Genomic DNA, 21,318 nt, shown 5'->3' on the forward strand with positions numbered 1-21,318 from the left:
CTTGAGGGAATGAGTGAAGTCTTTCAAACTGTTTCATACCCCGCCTATAACAATCCTAACAGAACAACACGGTAAACCTATTGTTGGAGCAAAATACAGCAACTAGTACCAGTGATCAATACAGATAACAGGTTACAGATGGCATTAAATGGAGAGAGAGAGGGTGTGAAAAGGAGGATGTTGGATTAGAACAGACAGCAGTACAAAGAGAGGAAGGGATGGAGTGAGAGAGCGAGGGAGGGAGAGAGAGAGAAACAAGCAGGAGACAGCAACAACCCAAGTGATGCATCACCTAGGAGAATGAAGAGAGAGAGAGAGAGAGAAGGGGAGGGTGAGGCAGATTCACAGAAAAATATGCCTTCTCCATTATACCCCTGCAATCAATACGCCATTCCACCCGGAGCCACTCAGTGTGTGTTCATCTCTGTGTCGAGTGTGGATTTAAAAGCTGGTGGAGGTCGCTCTCTGACAGATCGATGTGTTTGTCCTCTATCGATGGCCAGGCGCAGCAGTTGCCACTCATAAAGACTAATAGTCAAAGTGTTATCAAAGTAGTACCTTCAGACACTTGCAGCCCTGGCTTTTGCCAAACTCTGGGGAACGATTCAGCCCTGCTCATCGCTCATAATCAAGGATAGCTCAATCGAATGCTGAGCATCGGCAGGAAGCCATCCTTTTAAATGGTCCTATCAATCAATGTTCATCAGTGACATCTGTGATCACCATCCATTACCTGAGCCCAATTAGTGTCACATTTTACATCCAGATGATGTTTTTATCCAAGAAATACATTTGTCTATTTATATACTTTCATGGAACATAGGCTATCCTGAAAAATCCCTCCATGGCCCATTTGCACAACATGAAAACAATGCACAATGTACTGTACCGGTAATTACATATACATGGTATAGAGGGAGTTGGTTTTGTGATGTGTGACTCTCTACAGGGAATGATGGCAGAAAGCTTTATATTTAGTTCACAGTTCTATGCAGTGTATGCATCCATTCCATCCATCCATCCATTGTTCCCAGGGAATAAAGCACCGTATTGTTCTGACGTCACAGGAATGAAGTACACTACTGAAGGGTGTTCTGTGAGCTCCACCTTGCAGTGCAGTTGAAAGTGAGTAGAAAGTGAGTTACCCATCATGATGGCAAGGTGACTGAAAGCTGCAGTCTATTTATTAATCTGTTTTTGACGATGGGCGGTGGCTGTGGTGGCCCAGCCATCCGTGGAGCTGCTGTGATTGATTGAAGTGGCTGTTGTTAGCGCTAGCGACGGGAAGCACGCACGTCGTCAGGAAGTCAGAACCTTTCAGGCGAAAGGAACAATTGAATGGGCTTTCAGGTTGGCAGAAATTTCATTGTACACCCCCCACCCCCCCCCCCCCCCATTCACCCAAGGCTCCCACTTCCACCTCCACCCACTATTCATTGACGGATCTAAGCAAATAACTGCAGCACTGCATTAGAGAAAGGTTGCGCAAGAGAGAGGAGCGTGAAAGAGAAAGAGAAGAGACAGAGCAAAAGACCCTTATCCACACACCCCCTTTGTGTAAATGACTATTTCCCACAGTAATTTTTCACACCAACACTGCACAAAGCACAAGAAGAACAATCCAATTACTGTCAGCAAGCCTTTTATTAAAAGTGGAGCATAAAAACCACACATTTAATCAAAACCGCAATAAAAAATTGTGTCACAGAGAGGTTAATTATGTTTCAACACAATAATAAGTTCTCCCACACTAGATAGGTTATTACAATTTGTTTAATTAAACATACTCAGATCGATTCCCATCTGTGTACAAACGCATGTTGGCTGTTAATCTCGCCATAGCTCAGGATTAGAATTGGATCTCGTTAATATTGGAAACTTCTCGCTGTTGACTCCTGTGGCTTGTTTGAGTAGGCGATGCTAATGCGATGAGATGTGAGAAATTATGCAAGTAGGGAGCCCAAGACCTGTGTCAGACTCAGACACTAGTTATTCTGAGAAGGATGACGACATCCTGTGTGTGTGTGTGTGTGTCATGTTTTCCGCCAGCAGCTCACACCTCGGGACACACCTTGGCTTTTGGGCCAGGGCTGTGGGGGCAACAAGAGGCGCACGCTTGCATGGCGATACAGAAGGCCCTCCCCACGGCCTTCCCCCGGGCCGAGGGGGCTGTCGCCCCCCCAGCCGGCTCCACCGCGCTCCCCTCCCCCTCCCCCCTCTCCTTCATGAACAGCAGCGGTGGCACCAGGCCGTACGACTGGAACAGCAGCGACACCAGCAGGGTGGCCCAGGGCGTCGGCGGCTTGCCCGGAGCAAAGAGCTGGAGCGCATGCGCCACGTGCATGGGCAGGCAGAGCAGCACCAGCAGGGAGAGCGACAGCGCCACCGAGCGGGAGTGGGCGTGCAGCGCACTCTTGCCCGACGCCAAGACCCGGGAGCCCGGGCCCGGGCCCGTTCGCGGCGCCACGCACATCAGGTCCAGGTAGATGGCCAGCATGACCAGCGCGGGAACCAGGAAGACTGTGACGCTGTAGACGTAGACCATGTAGGCCGGACTGAGGACGGTGTCGGCCGCGCACACGCCCCAGTGGCTGCCGTGGATCTCCGCGTACGTGAAGTTGTCCGTGTAGGTGATCAGGAACTTGGACAGGAAGCCGCCGTAGGGCAGGTACTTGCCGATGACGGAGCGGTCCTGCGGGTACGGGGGCTTGGTGGGCGGCAGGAAGGGGGAGCTCCAGTTGCCGCCCTGCGGCCGCCCCAAGCCCATCTCCGCGGTGCTGCTGCCTTCAGAGACGCCCCAGCTGTCCCGGGCTTTCCTGCCGATGAACTGGGCGAAGGCCGTCACCACGGACACCAACCAGCTGAGCAGCACCAGACACAGAACGCGCGGGCGTGTCACCAAGGCCTCATACCTGCTTCACACACAGTGTATTCACATGCTCATTGAAAATGTGTCCTCATTTCAATTCAAGGAATATGAGCTTTGAGAGTAGATTAAGAAAGCCACCGCTATGGTGATTTATAATGGTAGATTGATTTATTTAGATCATAGACTGTATATATAGTTCTATATATACAGTCTATGGTTTAGATCCAGTGAAATTGCTGCCTTGGCAACGCTACGTCATGGCTTCGGTACTCTATTATTCAAACTGACACCACCTTGATCCAACCAAAATAGTTCATTGTTGGAAACCAGGAAACCAGAAACCTTACTCTATCAATCCTCAACATGCGTCTTACCTGCATCTGCTCAAGACTGAAAATTGGTGTAGATACAGTTTACACACCTGCTTCCAAAATTTAGCCTCAGCCAGTTATGACTCATTAAAACCAAATCTGCCCTCTGGCTTTCTTTGCATCCAAATATGCCAAACTCCCTGTCAACCCAATGCTGTAATAACTACCCACCTACAGATAATTGCTCTGTTGATCAAAAATCAATATTTTTCCCCTCCAATGATCTTCCCCCTCCCCATCTTACCTACACCTGCCCAGGTGTCCCTTACCTGATCCCCAGCCTGTGCTGGAGGTGGGCGTTGAGCGTGAGCAGCAGCATCAGGAACATCTTGAACTGTCTGACCAGCAGGGGGCAGCACACCAGGGTGATGCACGTGTAGAGGCACTGCGGCGTGCGCAAGCTGAGCAGCACCAAGATGGGCACGGCCACGACGTTGCCCACGGTGCTCACCCAGCCCAGGCACTGCCTCAGACCGGACGCCACGCTGCAGCCTCCGCCGCCCCTGCCACCGTCACGCCAGCCACGAGGTCCCCCGGGCCCACCGCCAGCGCGTGGCACGCACAGGCGCACGCTCACGCCCATCACACACACCGCCAGCACGCACTGGCACACGGCGTTCAGCCACACGTGCACCATGCCTGAGGGAGAACGGGGGGGGGGGATGGCAACAAGTATCAGAAAACACAGAAGCACCCAAAAAAAACACTGATAGAAAGAGAGAGTGAATGAATGGGATTGATCATTGGAGGGATGGATGAAAGGATGATGGCTTGACGGACAGAGGGCACAAAAGAGGAACTCTGAGAGGCGCTCAGTATGCACCACGGCACCGCAGGTCTGCCTTCTGAGTGAAAAGGTTAGCGGGCGCCTAATGTGACACTTTATTCACCATGGGGGATGTGAGCTCAATGCAAACACTGTCAGAGCGCTATGCAAACGCAAGGTGAAGCCACACACAGACACCACTGCTCTACATGAGAAACATATCACGTACGCATCTCTCTCTCTCACTCTCTCTTTCTCTGTCATTCTCTCTCACTCTTTCTCTCTCCTTCTCTATCTCTTTCTCCATCTTTCTCATGCGCAACTCAACTTTGACAGACAGGCCATTTCAATGCCTTCGCTGACAATAGCATGAAGGAAAGGGGCAGAGGAAGAAGTGGAAAAGAAACTCAAATGGATTCTAAAATAACCAGCTAAGCTCTTCAATATGCCACCTGTCTGTTTATCATAATGAGTTTGCCCTTTTCAGCGCTTCGTGACAGTAATCACTTACATAACTCCCACCCGCATACCATGCTAATGGATGACAATTAGGCTATCTTTTAATCCACAAGTCTTTGGCTTGGGCGCCGCTGAAGCCCCGACTTCTCCCTTTGCACTGCTCTTACAGGATTAACTCCAATAATTAATGGGTTAGAAGTCATCTCTTTATACAGCTCTTCTACTGTGCATTAGTCGCTGGTAGGTTTTTCCAAACAATTAATTACTTGAGTAAATTAATTAAGCACCGAGATGCAACCAAACACTTGCAAGACTTCTGTAGACCTGAAGTAATAGACTGAGGTTGCACCAATTGAAAAGGCAGTGAATTGAAAAGGAATGTGAATGAATGAAATGTAAACAAACAAAACAAATCAATTAATTAATTACTGATGGGATGAATAAAGGGTTAATTACACCTAGCCTACCTTTTTCCAAGATGTGGGGTGTAAATTGCTGTTGTGTGGATGTTGGCTTGGGCCCCAGGGAAGTGAATGGTAGCCAATTTCTCTTCGCTTTTTAATCTGCTGAGTATCTATCTCACCACTTACTTACAAGTCTGCTGCCTTCATGGATGAGTTTAAAATCATAACCACACTCTCTCCCTCTTACATACACACACACACAAACACACCAACTTCTTACGCAAGCCAGCCTATGTAAACATATCAATAGTGTCAATGCAAGAGCAGGTCTGCCCTTTCTATCAGAGATGTGCAAAGGGCACCATCACAAGTAATCAGCAATCACAGTTACACACATAAACCTATATACACACTCACAGGTGCATACATACACACACACACACACACACACACACACACCAGCATGCCCTAAAAACACACCGAAGACACACACAAGGACACTCACAATCCCAATCTTTAGGTAAACAAAAGCCGAGATGATGGGGAGGAAATGAGTGTGGGTAACGGACAAGAGACAAGAGAGGCGGACCGCTTATCTCACAGTCCGCTCTTTGAAAAGAATCACAAGCAGTCCCCCAACAGCGGCAATAGATTTTATAGCCTATATTCAGAATGAAGCGTTCATATTGGTTTAGTGGTGGAAAAAAGGTGGGGGGAAAGCATTGTTTGAATTGTACAAAGGTTCACTCAACATACATAAAACCGTGGGACCGAGGTCATCACTGTGATTTCCGATAGTAAAATCATAATGCATACTGGTCAAACCTGGTAAAAAAATCATAATGCATACTGGTCAAACCAAAACTAATTGAGAGATCATCACCCGGTAATACACAGGGACTGGTGGTTTGCTACATGTCTGACAGTTGCACAAGCATACTGACAAGCACATTCAGGACTGAGGATCAATGAACAGTGGTAGCTCACGGGCACTGTGTACATACTTACCGTATGTAGCCAACAATGTTGCACAGGCTATGCATAGTAAAGCGCACATCTGGTGATTGTAGTCCTCAGTGAACAGCTGCAGCTTGCTGGCACAGGTGAGTTCTCACATGGGCGAAGCTGAAAGCATAGAGCAGGCTATGGACAAACTGGTGACGTCCAGACTATGACGTCCAGACTTATCACATGAGGGGTCATGATCATCATGCATTACTGAATGGGCCTATTAGTCCATGAGCCACAGGGGGTCGTCACTACCACTTGGGGGGGGGGGGGCAAATTCTCACTATATTTTTTTGAAAGCTACATATCTCTGGAGTATAAAATGGTATGATAGCAAGTTGGATCTTGTAGCTTTGTGGCTGTACAGGCCTTCAAAGTTGACCTCTGATTTGAAAAAAAAGGAAATTCCGCCTATAAGAGCCCAGAAAATAATCAAAATCTTATTATTACTGATGCATATGTGGTGTTTGATGTTGGCATACATATTTTGACTCATTATGTGATTTTGATCTTCATTTTGGTTGATAAAATTCAAGATTTATGTGCAAAAAAAAGATTTTGAATTTGAGTTTTCAGAGCAACATGTTATGGCAATACCTGAATGCAGACCTTATTGATCATTACTATTCTACCTTCCTTACTTTCAATTGCGAGTTGAAATTAATGTTAAATGATGACATACATAGGCCCCAGCTGTGGCGCAACTGGCTGGGGCACCTGCACCATACGCCAGCTACCCGGGTTCGATTCCCCCCTTGACAATAGCAACACCTATGTAAGAATGCTGTTCATTGACTTCAGCTCAGCGTTCAACACCATCATCCTCACCAAACTCAGTGAACTGGGCATCAATACCTCCCTTTGTAACCGGATTCTGGACTACTTGTATTGCATTCATTGTGTCTACACTTGAGATAAATAAGTTTGGTTTTTCTTTTATCACATACACATATATTGGTAGATGTTTTTTCTTTACCTTGACGTATACTTCCATCTTCATCAGAAGGTCACACGGTGGAGTAGTGTGACGCGTTTTTATCAGCTGATGTTGTTACGGAGGTTTGATCCACCTGTCAGTTTTTTGACAGGTGGACCACACCTCCTGCTGTCAGTCAGCCGCCCCCCAGGACGGCACTCCAGGTATGGGAGAGCATATATGCTCCCTCATCTCTGTTCATCGTCTTTGGGCTCCGCTTTCTTATTTCAAACGCCTCCTTTATCCAGCGGTGGTATCGGTTGTTCTTCTGCTTAATGACTCTGGCATGCAGGAGGTGTGGCCTACAGGGAGAAGGTCCAGCACCTAACATCGTGGTGCACTGATAACAACCTGGCTCTCAACACCAAGAAGACCAAAGAGCTCATTGTGGACTTCAGGAAGTCAAAGCTAGCACACACACACCTATTCTCATCAACAGGACTGAGGTGGAGCATGTCACCAGCTTTAAGTTTCTAGGTGTCCACATCTCTGAGGACATCTCTTGGACCCTCAACACCTCTACCCTGATCAAAAAGGCTCACCAGCGTCTCTTCTTTCTGAGATCCATCTGTCTCCTCAGATCCTGGTGAACGTCTACCGCTGCAACATCGAGAGCATCCTCACCAATGTGTCACAGTTTGGTATGGCAACTGCTCTGCCCATGACCGGAAAGCACTGCAGAGGGTGGTGAAAACTGCCCAACACATCACCGGTTCCTCACTCCCCTCCATCGAGGCCATCCAGGGCAAGCGATGCTTGCGTAAGGTACGCATCATCAAAGACTGTTCTCACCCCAACCACAGACTGTTCACTCCAGTCCCCTCCGGGAGGCGTTACAGGTCTCTCTGCATCCGAACCAGCAGGTTCAGAGGAAACTTCTTTCCTGCGGCTGTCACCCTACTAAACTCTAGCTCTGCATCCCGGTGACATCCAACGAACTAAGCCCCCATCACCCCCTGCCCCGCCCCCGCCTGATGCCTCCTTGCCTGTGCCTGTTGAGGTGTCCACGACCATGGCAACCTTGACAGGGACAACAAGGAGGCGGACATCCCCTAGCCCCCCCCCACAACTGCACTACCCTATCCCCCCCATCTATCCCATCCATCTATTTATTTACAAATACTGTAATTACACTTATACTGTACATAGCCATATTCTACTGCTTTTTATCCTGCACATACACTTATTATTAATACTATTGTAATGTTACTGTTTCTCAATGGTACTGTTACCACACTGCACATAGTTGTACATACTGTACATATCTGTCTATATGGTTCATACTAAATATCCATATTTATTCAGTTTTTCTGTAATATATTCTGTTAATACACTGCATATATCTATATTGTTCTTACTACTACTATAATGGTACCACCACTACATTGCACATACCTGTACATGTTGTTCATACATTGTTCATATACATAGCCATATTTATTCTGCTCTTATAAGGTAACTGCTAATACACTGCACATATTTATATTTAATTTATGCTACTGTAAACCACCTTATGCAAAACAACTGTATACTACTGTCTACACTGCACTATATTTCTTGTCCTGTCTATGCACCACCTGCCTATACTGTGTATATCACATTGCACTTTTCTGCTTTTTTGCACTTCTGGTTAGACGCAAACTGCATTTCGTTGTCTCTGTACTTGTTCTCTGCACAATGACAATAAAGTTAAATCTAATCTAATTTAATCTAAAAAATGATCTGCCTCTGCTTTGCCTCTTTACGGATCATGCTATGAATAGCAGCAGCAATGTCTGCATAAGTTGAGACATTGTTATTGACCTTCTGGACCAGAGACATTCCATCAATGATTGTTGCTGTATTATATTCAATCGTTAAGATTATCTGATAGTGATGCTTTAGAGGTTGTCCTTGGGGTCCCCTCAGGTGTCGCCAATGACCATGGTTGAGGTCCAAGAGGGTGACAAAAGACTTCTCTCATGTCCAGTCTTTAACATGATAGTCTTGCCATGTGCCTGTGTTTTTTTTTTTTTGACTCATGCTTGTAAATGTCAACCTCTTGTGTTGCTTTGCCTGCTGTAGATATGCAAATGAACTCATGTTCCTCTGAAAATGGATTGATCCAATTTCAGTTTCTGTCTCATCAGATCTAACTGTGTAGAATTTTTAAAACTGTTGTAAATGTATGTACTTGTAAATCAAGTCTTGGAAAATAGTTATTATTTCTTTTCAATGGAAATTATTTTAACATCAGATGAAAGACAATTTTAAGTATAATAATAATAATAATAATAATAATAATAATAATAATAATAATAATAATAATTGTACATAATGATAACAATGTGTAAAGTATGAATATTTTCACCAACCAGTTCATCTACATCTCATTCCCACATTCTTACTAGTCAAAAGTACAACTGAAATGTATAATGCAGATCATTTTAGCACCTGTGATGCAATTACCATAATTTCCCAACTATTAGCTGCAGCTTATACATTGATTTTGCAAAATGTATTCAGCTATGAGGTTAATACACGGGGGCAGTTAATATGGCATATGGTTTTGTTTCTTTTAACTTGCATAAATCACTGTCCTGTGGCTTATGCACAATACGGCTAATACACAGGAAATTACTGTATGTATTTCATGTGCCCTGGACATTTTAAATTATAATATTTATGTTAAGCTGGGTACATGTGGTGATGTGAACAATTTTCATATGGTATTCCTTGAATGTAAAGGTAATATGTGATTGGTAATCATGATGTTTTGATCTCTTGGAATATCTCTTATGGGTATAGTTTCAATAAAATACTAATTTACTGAATGCACAATACGGCTAATACACAGGAAATTACTGTATGTATTTCATGTGCCCTGGACATTATAAAATTATAATATTTATGTTAAGCTGGGTACATGTGGTGATGTGAACAATTTTCATATGGTATTCCTTGAATGTAAAGGTAATATGTGATTGGTAATCATGATGTTTTGATCTCTTGGAATATCTCTTATGGGTATAGTTTCAATAAAATACTAATTTACTGAATTTTGGGGTGTTTCCGAATAGTACATTTACAAATAGTAAATAGCATAGCAATGCAGACCTATGTAATCATTTGTATTTCAAGTCTCTGCTGGGAGGTAGGAAGGTATAAATACATTGATTAATGAGGTAGTGGGCATTTCAATTAGTGCTGCAACACGTTGTGTCTCTGAAAACGTAGATTTGCTCATTATTACACATAAATCTTGAATTTTATCAACCAAAATGAAGGGCAAAATCACATAATGATTCAAAATATGTATGCCAACATCAAACACCACATATGCATTAGTATTTAGTAATAATGAGGTTTGGATTATTTTCTAAAATATGCAGGCCTAATAATTTCCACGATTTCTTATGCTTTGCCTCTCGATAAGCGCATGCGCACACACAGCATAGCTTCTACCCATCCCCCACCGACTGACTTTTCAACGAACTCCTTGCCACTGGTGGTGATTTCAACTGTCACTTTTCTGTCATGGATCTGACTGCAAGCTGTACAAACTCTGCCGTCATCATATCCAAGGTAAGAACTAAAGTACTTTTGTATGTCATTTGAAAACTGGAATTAATTAGGAAAATACTGTTTTTAGCATTAATGTTAACCAAAACCGTTTGTTAACCGTCATGTTAGAATCAGCTAACGTTAACGTTTGCTAGCGAGCTAACATCGCTAACGTTAGCTGCTAGCTGTTAATGTTAACTTTTCCAATAACTAACTTTACCATTGTATGGAATATCTGGAATGGTAGTAATATCATATTCAACAATAACTCTGTCTGAGATTTCGTTATGGATGTAAAGTTTTAGTTTGAATGAAATGGCCAAGGCTATCAGGCACGAGTAGGTTAGCTAACCTAGCTATAACTTCTAGCAAAGATCCTTAATATACAAAGATAAAGCAGCACAGGCTTCTACAATGGAATGGAATTGTACACAGTTCCTGCCTCCTAAAAAGGCGTGGTCAGAATGCGCTGACGCTACCTCGTTGATGAAAACGTCAAATATTTTTCATTTTCGCGCCTCTCTCTTGCTGTGACCAACTGGAGCTGGCCTGGGTGACTGAATTTGGTACATCGTCGTGGCAAGATGCGGTCTGATTTCCAGGTAAGTGGCAGTTTGAAATGTGGCAAGGTATTTGTGATTAGTCTGTGTCAGTGTAACGAGTTATCTATGTAGTAAAATGTCTGCGGAGTTTAGGTAATAACATTATTATTATTAGCTCATTGAGGAGTAACGTTAGTTGACGTTAGCTAGCTAACCATCTGATACCGATAGCAGAGCTAGCTGAGGCACTAGCTACCAGATTAATTTGGTAGTTAGGCTAGCACTACAAAGATAATTTACGAACCTGATATTTGCTCTACCTAAATCGGCATCACTATAGCTTGTGGATCAGATCTACTGCAAGCGACATTGATTTAGCAGTTTTGAAATGTGTTTAGTTGCTAGTAAAAAATGAGTAGCTACCGTATGTACACAGTTGTTGGTGCACTGAATTTTATTATCCGCCTAGCGTAGCAGCTAGTGAAACATTTAGTTTTACGCCATATTCTCTGTCTGTCCTTGATGACGCGACGATTTTCTCTACTGATCTCTGCCCCGATCCTGCACATTACATATTTTTGTATTAAGTTTGTCTCTGATGGCAAATGTGTAGTCAGGGTGGCGCTCAACGATTGTGTTGAATAACGTTACATCAGTTGTGAGTAGTTTTTCTCGGATGGTCTTGCACACCCTTATCAAGCAGCACTAAAATGAACGTCATGTTTGCTAATTCTCTCCCCAGTTGTTGGACGAGCAGGACGCTATGGATGGTGAGGATGAACCCGCGATGACAGGGAGGAATGAACTTGAACCTGTGTTATTCAGAGGATAAGTCAATGCTATGTACTGTGTTCTGTAACTGTCCGCTCTTGTGGCCATTCAAATGTATAGGGCAATTCCACGCAAAACTGTAACATCCATAACACCAACACAATGCCATGGTATTTAGTTGGCATTATGGATGTGACAGTTTTGCGTGGAATTGCCCTATACAAGTTACAGACTTTCAAAGTTAAACATATCAAATATAATTTCATATAGGCTACTAACAATCAGACCTGAAGACTTCATGAAACACTACCAAAATAAAGTTGAAACTAATTCTACAAAAGGCACTCCAAAGGAAAAGCCTTTTTGGCTGCATTGGCCAACATGTTTCGACCAACAGCCTGTCACTATGAAACTCTGTAACTAGATTTAAACTTCCCTCTGTATGGAAAAAAAGATCTATTATTCAACATTAGTTAACACACTGAGAATGATTGCTGCACTATATGTATTGTTCTCTAGCAACCTGAAGGTCCAAGACTCAATCCACTGAAGGCTCTCCGTAAGATGGTGGATCTGATGTCTGCTTTGTGGTCCTATAGGACGACGCCATGGATTGGGGTCAGAGATGCGCCTGAGAAGTAAGTGTTTGTGTTTGTAATCAAGTGCTGTAATCACAATTTGACTGATGCTAAAACTGGAGTAGGGGATTTGAATGGACATTTATACCGTGAATTTAAGACATCAAAAAGCCTGTTCATGGCCTCAAAGAAGTCAGTCGTAGTATTTGCCTAACTTGGCAGCCTCTCCAGCTGTATCATAGTCTTCAGTCCTATTGTGTTATCACAGCATTTATAGTATGAAGGATCATATTAAGCAAAGCAATGTGCAGGTGTAGTAACTTAATTTCAAGAACATAAGAACATAATTGTAATTCATGTTGTTTTTTTTGTTTTTTTTACTTTGCGTGGTGTTGTCTCTGTTTTAGGTGCTGTAAATGCTGGCCATATGACTTCAACCTTCATCCAACCAAACGAAGAGATCCTGCTTTCCTACACTCCATTCAGGATGTTAGTTAATTCAAAGACAATAACAGTATTTAGTTTTGTAAATGCATAACTACCACTCAATGCAGGACACATCTACTGGCAGTTGATGGAGGGGGTTTAGGGCAGTTGTGCTATTCTTTTCCTTGTGGGTAGACTGCAGAATGTGGCTATGTATGCAGGTGTTAAATTGTGGGATTTGTTGAAAATGTGAATTTCAAATAAAACCATACCATTCAAAGTTAGCCTCACACACTTTATACCCTCCTTTCCTCAGGTTTACTTGTTTGGATCGGATGGACAAGTCGGCACTCCTTATATTAACAAGCTACCTCTTTCTTCTACTAGTTCAATAATATGGTATCTGAAAGAGAAATGCCAGTGTTCATCATATTTTAAGCCTTATGTCAATGAAAAAATAAGTGGTGTATTTCCATTGTAATTTGCGTGGGTAGTAGGCCTAAAGATATGGCCGTGTGGCGGCGCTGTGGGATACATCGATTGGCGCTACTTTATCAAACATCAGAGGTAAGGCTAATTGAGAAAGCAGACGTCTGGTTAGGTGTGCTAGTTAGCAACTTGTTAACCAGGGGCACGTTTCCCATAACCATAGTTGCTAACTAAGTTAGCTACTTTGTTGGTTACAATGCAAACTATGGTTTTGGGAAACGCACCCCTGGCTGTCCAGATTATTATGTGATATGACCTACTTGTTAAACAATAATATGCAATACTATAGTACAGTGGTTCTCAAATGGGGGTACGTGAGATTTTAAAATATACAAATAATTTGCAATAAATGTAGTCATGGATTACTATCCAAATGTTTGAATTTTGTATGTGTTTATTAGTTCCAAAGTTTAATAAATTAGACACTGATGGCACAGTGCTCTGTTTTAAATCTTTTTTTTCTCAACCAAAAATGCTTTGCGCTGGTTAGGGGGAAGGCTACTTGGCTGAAAAAATATTTCACAGGGGGGTACATCACTGAAAAAAGGTTGAGAAACCACTGCCCTAGTTTATGTGTATGGCCGTCTGCTATACAGCCTATTTGAACGCAATCCATTTTCGCGATTGAGTGATCAACATCGAAGTGGTAAGCAACGGTAACTTATTCCAGAGAACCTTCGGCTACTTAGTAGATCGCGTGCCAGTGGGTTACAGAAACAGACAGACAAGTGGCAAACAAAGTCGTTTTTCTCATTAACTGTTCATCTGAAAAACGCCATGTCGATGTCAGAATGTAAGGAACACATGTGAATTACAGAAAATGCATTAAAATGCCCAATCTCGAGCTGTATAATTAAGGGCTGGGGCATAATCCGAGAAAAAATGATTTCTTCCATAGGGCCACAGTGTAAAGAATCTCTCGCTAGTCTCCTAAAAAGGCGTGGCGCTAGTGAACCCTACGTCATAGGGGAACAGGAAGAACCCTTCTGTGAATCGTCTCGCTTTATCAACCGTCTCTGCTTCTAGCTACATTTATAGTGGCTGCTAATGACTATGCAGGCTAACGTGAACAGGGGGTTGACGTAGCTACCTCAATATGATGCCGACAAGTGAAGGGATCTTTAGTTTGTGAAGGGTAACCTATAGCAACTAGTGTTATATTAAGCCATCCTTACACCAGAAGACTTGACCAGATTTGGGTAAGATTATTGAAAGATTGTAGTCTTTTGAGTAAAGCTTGAAAGCCAAATCTTGTCAAAGGTTTCTGATGTAACGTTATGGGTAGCATTAGGCAAAATGTTCTTCATTTCATAGCCCTTATTTGGTTGTACCTGACTTGTGCCAAGGCATGTGTTCATTTAAGATGCATGTGAGGGCATTAGTGCTTCAGTGATAGTCTTTTCATGTTATGTGTAAGCTTATTTTGCCATTTATTAATCTTAATTTCCCTCTGTTCTCTGTTTGCAGGCAGTGAGTTGCAGTGTTGGGTGTAACGCGTTACAAAAGTAATGTAATTACTGTAATATATTGCTGTTTGCGGTAACGTGGTAATGTAAGGCATTACAAAAAAAAATTGGGTAATATTTTACTCGGTACAAACTTCAGTAACGCGCGTTACAATGCATTTAACCCGAAATTAAGTGGTGTTTTGTTTTGATACATATTTGCCACCACACCACGCGAGAACAACAGAGGAGAAAAAATCAGCGCAAAATAGTAGAACGTTATCTCCTGATACTGGTTGAATATGATTGCTGCAGCAAACTCGCAGGCGGACTCTATTTGCGGGATGGACATAAGCCTACGCTCATTATTTTCAGCTTGTCAGAGACAAGGCTATGAAGAACATAATAGTTAGTGCACTTTGTGTGCGAAACCGAAAGATCTCTCTATGCCTCGCGAAATAGCACAAGTAAATTAATGAAACATCTAAAGTAGTGCCACGCTAATCTTTTTGATTCTTGATAAAACACAAACTATGCTGTTGTGCATGTCAGCTTTGTGCTGTGAACTTGAATTGAAGAGAATAACGGGATAGAAATGCAGAAAAAGATTGTGTAGCCTGGCAGTGCCACCGCTCCCACCACGCGCATCACGTACTTTGCGTTGGGCACCAAAGGACAGAGGGGGCACCCAAATGTAACCAATGAATAGTAGCTTTATTGCAAACTGCGTTTCACTCTTCATCAATAACGTTTACAATGTCAAAATGCACTAACACGATGTTACATGCAAGTTTGATAACTTTTGGGTTCTCTCAATCACCACGTTGTAGCCTACTAGAATTGGTGGGTCTTCAATAATTCGTTTTCCAAGCATTTAGGCTACATGAAGCACATGATATGCTGAGTCGACTGAAACGCATTCCATTCAGATAGCTAGGTGGATACCAGGCTCATTCACTTGTATTCGCAAAACGAAATGTGAAGCAACATGTCATTGCATACTTCCATTTCCAAAGCAATGAAGGTTGCTTCAAACAACTTAACATTGTGCATATTATTGTTAATATTGTGCTATCAATGTAACTCAAACAAATAAGGCTTGTAGCCTAAACAAGAGCTGGCAAAAGGGCATTATGACAACGTAAAGATCAATGCTCTTAAAGTGACAGTGCACCATTTATAGGTAAAACATAATTTCTTCAGAAATTAATGTTTAAAAACACACAGGTGTTTGAGTGTTTGAGTTATCATTTAAATGTCACTCACTCAAAGCCACTCACTTAGGGCACCGAAATGGCCAGCAGGCCACCATCTTGACATGTCTTTATTAAAGGAACCGTATGTAAAAAATGTATTTCAATGAATCATAAAATTGCCCTGATATGTCACTAGACATTAAGATATCATGTTCATTTCAAATACTTATATCACTGACAACAGTAGTCTGGCCAGGATATTGTCATTTAAAAAGTGAAGTTGCAGCCCTCAACTGATGTTGATGTTGTCATGTTGTGTTTTGGCCTAATGCGCCACCCTCCACCTATCTACTAATCACAAAGTCAGTAGTGTTTCATCATCCGGTTGCCAACTCTGCCAGTCAGAGGGGAGGGGAAGGGGATACACCGTGTGATTGTGATTGTAGTACCAGTTTTGGCCACAATCTTACATACGGTTCCTTTAAGCTTTGATTTACAATATAGTAGGCTCTCTATTGATTTTAATGAGTAGGCCTAGGCCTTAAAGTTACAGTATTTCTATCACAATTTAGCAGACTTTGACCTTTTGTCGGTTTTTAACAAAATTCTGACTATGATGTTCCTTGTATTGCATCATGAGCACTGCGCCTATTGCATTCTACTGTTGTTAGCCTTAAACCTAGCTCACTCATTATGCTAAACCACATCTCCCTCCATTGGAAGAGCAAGCTGCATTGAGCGTAATAAACTGCATTTAGAATGGCAAATCCATATTTCTAGATATTTTGGTGAAAGTAACTTAAAAGTAATGCAATAGTAGTGTAATGCCTTACAATTCAGAGACAGTAATATTATAATGTAACAAATTACTTTTAAAAGACAGTAATAAGTAATACATAATACATTATGATTTTGAAGTAACTTGCCCAACACTGGTGAGTTGTGAGGACTGCTTCCCTGAGAACACTGAGTACATTCTGGAATATTCCAAATGTGTGCCACTTCCATACAAAAGAGGTTTCAATCCCGCAAGAGTTCACTCACCAGGTAGAGACAGACAGACACACACGTAGAATAGCAAATTACATTATAATGTGTTTGCATGTATTTGTGTCTGTTGCTGTGTTTAGTTTATCCCCTTTTTTTCATGTGTCTGTTTGTTGTTATGACTGTAGTGGGCTCCATCAACAGACCAGGGCAAAGTCGGTCTGTCCTGCTACTACTACATGCTACTTGACTATGTCTGGAAGCCATGGCTGCTGCCCTCAACATGCTGTAAGTGTTTGTGTGTTTTGAATGAGGGCTATGTCACTGTGCACACTCTAATTTGTTTGACAAATGTGCAATGTAATGCATTAATACAGAAACTAATCATCATTATTGTAGCTTTTAATAATAGTCTTGAATTTTGAAGTTTAGCCATGTTTACCATTATGTTGGTGGTAATGTAAATAATGTGATGAATATATGCCAAACTGAGCATAATCATAATTGAGTTAAATCTTATTTTCTATTTACAGAAACTGAAACCCTCACAAATAAACTGATATCAAGAATTAACATTGATGGTGATGGTGGCAAGGGTGCCTTCATAAGGTAATTATCATTTTTGTTTTAACACCTGATTGACTTACCAACTTATTTTTTAATGTTTGATTTTTATCGTAATCAACAATAACATAATGTATAGCAATTGCTGTTTTATTTTTTTAGGTGCCATCCAGCAAGTCCCAGCCTGGAGCCAGAGGCTGGCACTGCACGTCAGATGGGGGAGGATCTATGTTAGGCATCAGAAAGGTGGTTTAAGCAAGAAGGCAAGAGCTTCTGCAGACAGTGTTGCAATTAGGTATGATACTTTTGGAAATTGATCTTAATGCCTTAATTAAAAAAATGAGGAAAAATCCAACCTTTAAGGACAACAATTTTCTTTGTGAATGAATAATGTATTGTAAATAAATAAGTGTTCCTTAAAGGTTGGATTTTTCCTCATTTTTTAAAATTAAGGCATTAAGATCAGATGATTTTTAAATGTATGTGTATGCTAAGGTTATGTAAACTTATGAGCACAACTGTAATACATATCTCCATTACTTCTAACTATTGCACCTGACGTCTAGGCTGCTATTGTGGGTTTGCTTTTATTTGTCACACAAGCTGAGTTAATTATATTCATGGACAGGGTCAATTGTAACATATACTTTCTTTCTCTTTTTACAGACACCTCACTTTTACTGCCAAAAGGACCATCAGAGCACCTCTCCCTACCATCTACTGTATACCAGAAGAGTACGGACAAGGGCCCAAAATGTTTTAAAGGACATTTCACACCCAGACCATGGACTGTTTAAACCACTGTAGTCAAGCAGAAGTCTCTGTTCTCACTTGAGGCAGGTCATTGAGAGGGCGCGAGTGTCACTGCGTAAGCCCCCTACTGCAGGCGAGAAAGCCATGTTGATTTGAATATTGATTGATAAATACAATAAAGGCCATGTAACAAATTTTATTGCCAGTCTTATATGAATTTTCATGGTAAAGTAAAATAAGTCATTGGGATTTAGCAGGTGTAATTCAAAGTAAATAATGTAATTAAGTGTATGTAAAATTAATATGAAATATCATTTAAGTTAAAGTTGCACAATAAGCTTAGTGTTAGTTATGTAGGACTATCTCACGTTTAAAAAAATTACATAAATCACCATACATAAATCACAGGATTAATTTAAAAAATAAAGGCATAAAGCCTATGGAAAAGCAAATAAAGGCATACACATAAATGCCTGCGAAATTAGATGTGCCTGGCAGTATATGGGCAGTATATGCGTAGTCCCATGTTTGACATATCAGGGGATATATGGGAACAAGAACAAGAGGTGTCCGGGGTCATATAAGTAGCTAATACTTGAAACATGGATCATATCAGGTGAGAATATGAAGTCTGGATATCTTGAATGTCGTCGCAGTCCCATTCAGGACTTTTGATATGCTTCTGATATGGCAATTGGCACTAAAATATCAGGAGCATATCAACCAATATATTTCCTGATATTACACATATAAGGAAATATATCACTATGAATATTCCCTGATTCAGAGCCTTTTCACCCAGTGTAAGGGGTCATGTTCATGCATAACTGAATGGGCCTATCGGGCCCAAAATGATAATCACATGAGGGGTCATGTTCATGCATTACTGAATGGGCCTATCGGGCCCAAAATGATCATCACATGAGGGGTCATGTTCATGCATTACTGAATGGGCCTATCGGGCCCAAAATGATCATCACATGAGGGGTCATGGTCATGCATTACTGAATGGGCCTATCGGGCCCAAAATGATCATCACATGAGGGGTCATGGTCATGCATTACTGAATGGGCCTATCGGGCCCAAAATGGCCCCTCAGTAAAATAACATAGGTGATGCTATGTGTGATATGTCATAAAAGGGTCCCTCAATCATACACCCTCACGGGATCAAAAGAGTATATATACTTATATACCATGGGTTACGTTATTCACCCATCATTTCTGAAAGGGGCCCTCATTCAAATGTGTGATACAGTGTGTTATAATAGTATAAGTATAAGTATATATACTCTTTTGATCCTGTGAGGGAAATTTGGTCTCTGCATTTATCCCAATACGTGAATTAGTAAAACACACTCAACACACAGTGAGGTGAAGCACACACTAATACCGGCGCAGTGAGCTGCCTGCAACAACAGCGACGCTCGGGGAGCCTCGCTGTGCCTTGCTCAAGGGCACTTCAGCCGTACCTACTGGTCGGGGTTCGAACCGGCAACCCTCCGGTTACAAGTCCGAAGTGCTAACCAGTAGGCCACGGCTGCCCCTATATAGGGCCCCTATTTAACTCAACCTGTGTACCGCCTTTTCATGTCTGTGCCCAGGGGCCCAGTGGCTCATAATCTGTCTATGGATGTGGGCCAATACAACGTCTGTAAGTGCTGGTTTGTTAAATGTCCTAATAATTCCCATGTTATCGAACAACGCAGGATGATGTACATACAATTCATACTTAAAGAGGGACAAAAGATCTAGTTTGTATCTAACTGCTGTTGTATGGTGGAAATCTGATCATAAGGTGTTAATGATGTTGTATGGTATCATTGCAATCTGTGACCATGAAAACGTGGGAGTAGACATCACTTTTTCACTGTTTTCATGTTTAGTGTAGATGAAATTTTAGATGTAATGTAAAAAGCATCATTCAGTTATGGTGGGAAAGTAGCATGGTTGCCATAGTGATTATTGAGGTGCTTATGATGTTGTGTGCATGGTGTCATTGAAATCATTGACCATCAAAACAGGTGTAGACAGGGATGGGCAAAAATACACCAAAAAGTTTTTTTCAAATGAAATATAAAATACTAATTATTGGGGTGATCTTGCACTGGATCATCTTCCTGAATCTCAATATTCGGATCACAAGTCTGGGCAAATACTAAGTCAGCACCAGTCAGAGGCTACATTCATTGTTTTGCACTTTTATGATTATATCATCACATCATGACATCAAGTATTGGTTTGACCAACAACATTAGGCAATATTTTTTACAAAACACAAAACCATTTTCTTCATCGATCCCAATCAAATACAAATTACAAAATACTATTTTGTATTTTAAATATTTATTTTAAATACATGCATCATAAATACCCATCCCTGTAGACATCACTTGTTCTGAGATAGGCCTAGGCCCTAGGCTACCATGTTTGGTTCAGGAGATATTATGCAAAATATAGGCGTAGGTGAAACATGTAATGGTTGCCACAGCGACCATTCAGATTTTTTGATCATGGTTTTATATCTGAAAATGCTCAGGGCTACAAATTGTGCAGTTTCATATCCTTGAAAGAATTTGACCTAATTTTCACATATCCCCTGTACTATGAAAGTTCAGTAAAACTGCTAAAGGTAGGCCTACTACAGTTATTGCCCATTGACCTACCTAGCCTACGCACAAATAATTCCAATTTTTACATTTTATGTGATAGGCCTATTGGAAGGTCTCATGAGCGACAAAAAATAATTTCTGTTGCAATTAGTTTTGGGTTGAGTGATTTTTTCTCTCAGATTGCCTAGACCATGCCATAGAATAGATGGTTACACAATCTATCACTGTGCATAATGACAATGTAACTAGAACGATTTGATGAAAGTGCAGCAGGCAGAGACGGAAACGATGAACGCAAAACTCTCGCGAGAATTTCCGAGAAGTGCCCGTGTTAACACGAGTGGGAAACCCTATCAAGCCCTCTTTCCTTTTGCTGTCCACAAGCAAGGTAAACCAGCGTTTTGGTCCTTTGATATTTTCCGATAATATTCGACATACTGAATAGTACTGGATGTAGAAATTAACGTTTTAGGTGTTTTAACCCCCTGCTCAACGATTGTAGAGAGGAAGCTGAAGTAACCATGGCAGTATTTAGAGAACGTTTGAATATAAAATATCTG

The 21,318-nt window shown here is 41.7% G+C and overlaps 1 protein-coding gene and 2 long non-coding RNA genes across 8 annotated transcripts; 2 read left to right on the top strand and 1 right to left on the bottom strand.

Moving 5' to 3' along the window:
- Positions 1 to 2,053: 2,053 nt before the first annotated feature.
- LOC143118604 (adenosine receptor A2a) lies at positions 2,054 to 3,877 on the bottom strand. The gene is made up of 2 exons (XM_076279630.1): positions 3,510 to 3,877; positions 2,054 to 2,912 (listed from the first exon to the last, which is right to left on the bottom strand). The coding sequence occupies exons 1-2, from the start codon at positions 3,875 to 3,877 to the stop codon at positions 2,054 to 2,056; spliced, it is 1,227 nt and encodes a 408-aa protein (XP_076135745.1).
- Positions 3,878 to 10,771: 6,894 nt separating this feature from the next.
- On the top strand, positions 10,772 to 12,997 carry LOC143118305 (uncharacterized). Of its 6 annotated transcripts, none has more exons than XR_012986098.1 (4): positions 10,772 to 10,998; positions 11,681 to 11,708; positions 12,229 to 12,347; positions 12,695 to 12,997. It is a non-coding gene; the product is annotated as an uncharacterized LOC143118305 (long non-coding RNA). The 6 variants fall into 6 exon arrangements; XR_012986099.1 differs by lacking the exon at positions 10,772 to 10,998 and adding an exon at positions 11,235 to 11,596; XR_012986096.1 differs by having other exon boundaries at positions 11,681 to 12,347.
- Positions 12,998 to 17,051: 4,054 nt separating this feature from the next.
- LOC143118306 (uncharacterized) lies at positions 17,052 to 18,238 on the top strand. The gene is made up of 4 exons (XR_012986100.1): positions 17,052 to 17,118; positions 17,364 to 17,439; positions 17,557 to 17,689; positions 18,061 to 18,238. It is a non-coding gene; the product is annotated as an uncharacterized LOC143118306 (long non-coding RNA).
- The last annotated feature ends 3,080 nt before the right edge of the window (positions 18,239 to 21,318 follow it).

The sequence above is a fragment of the Alosa pseudoharengus genome, unplaced genomic scaffold (genome assembly GCF_046254945.1).
Source record: "Alosa pseudoharengus isolate Yale_2024_CS ecotype anadromous, Long Island Sound unplaced genomic scaffold, YU_APseudo_1.1 YU_APseudo_1.1_scf_12, whole genome shotgun sequence".
Taxonomy (NCBI): domain Eukaryota; kingdom Metazoa; phylum Chordata; class Actinopteri; order Clupeiformes; family Clupeidae; genus Alosa; species Alosa pseudoharengus.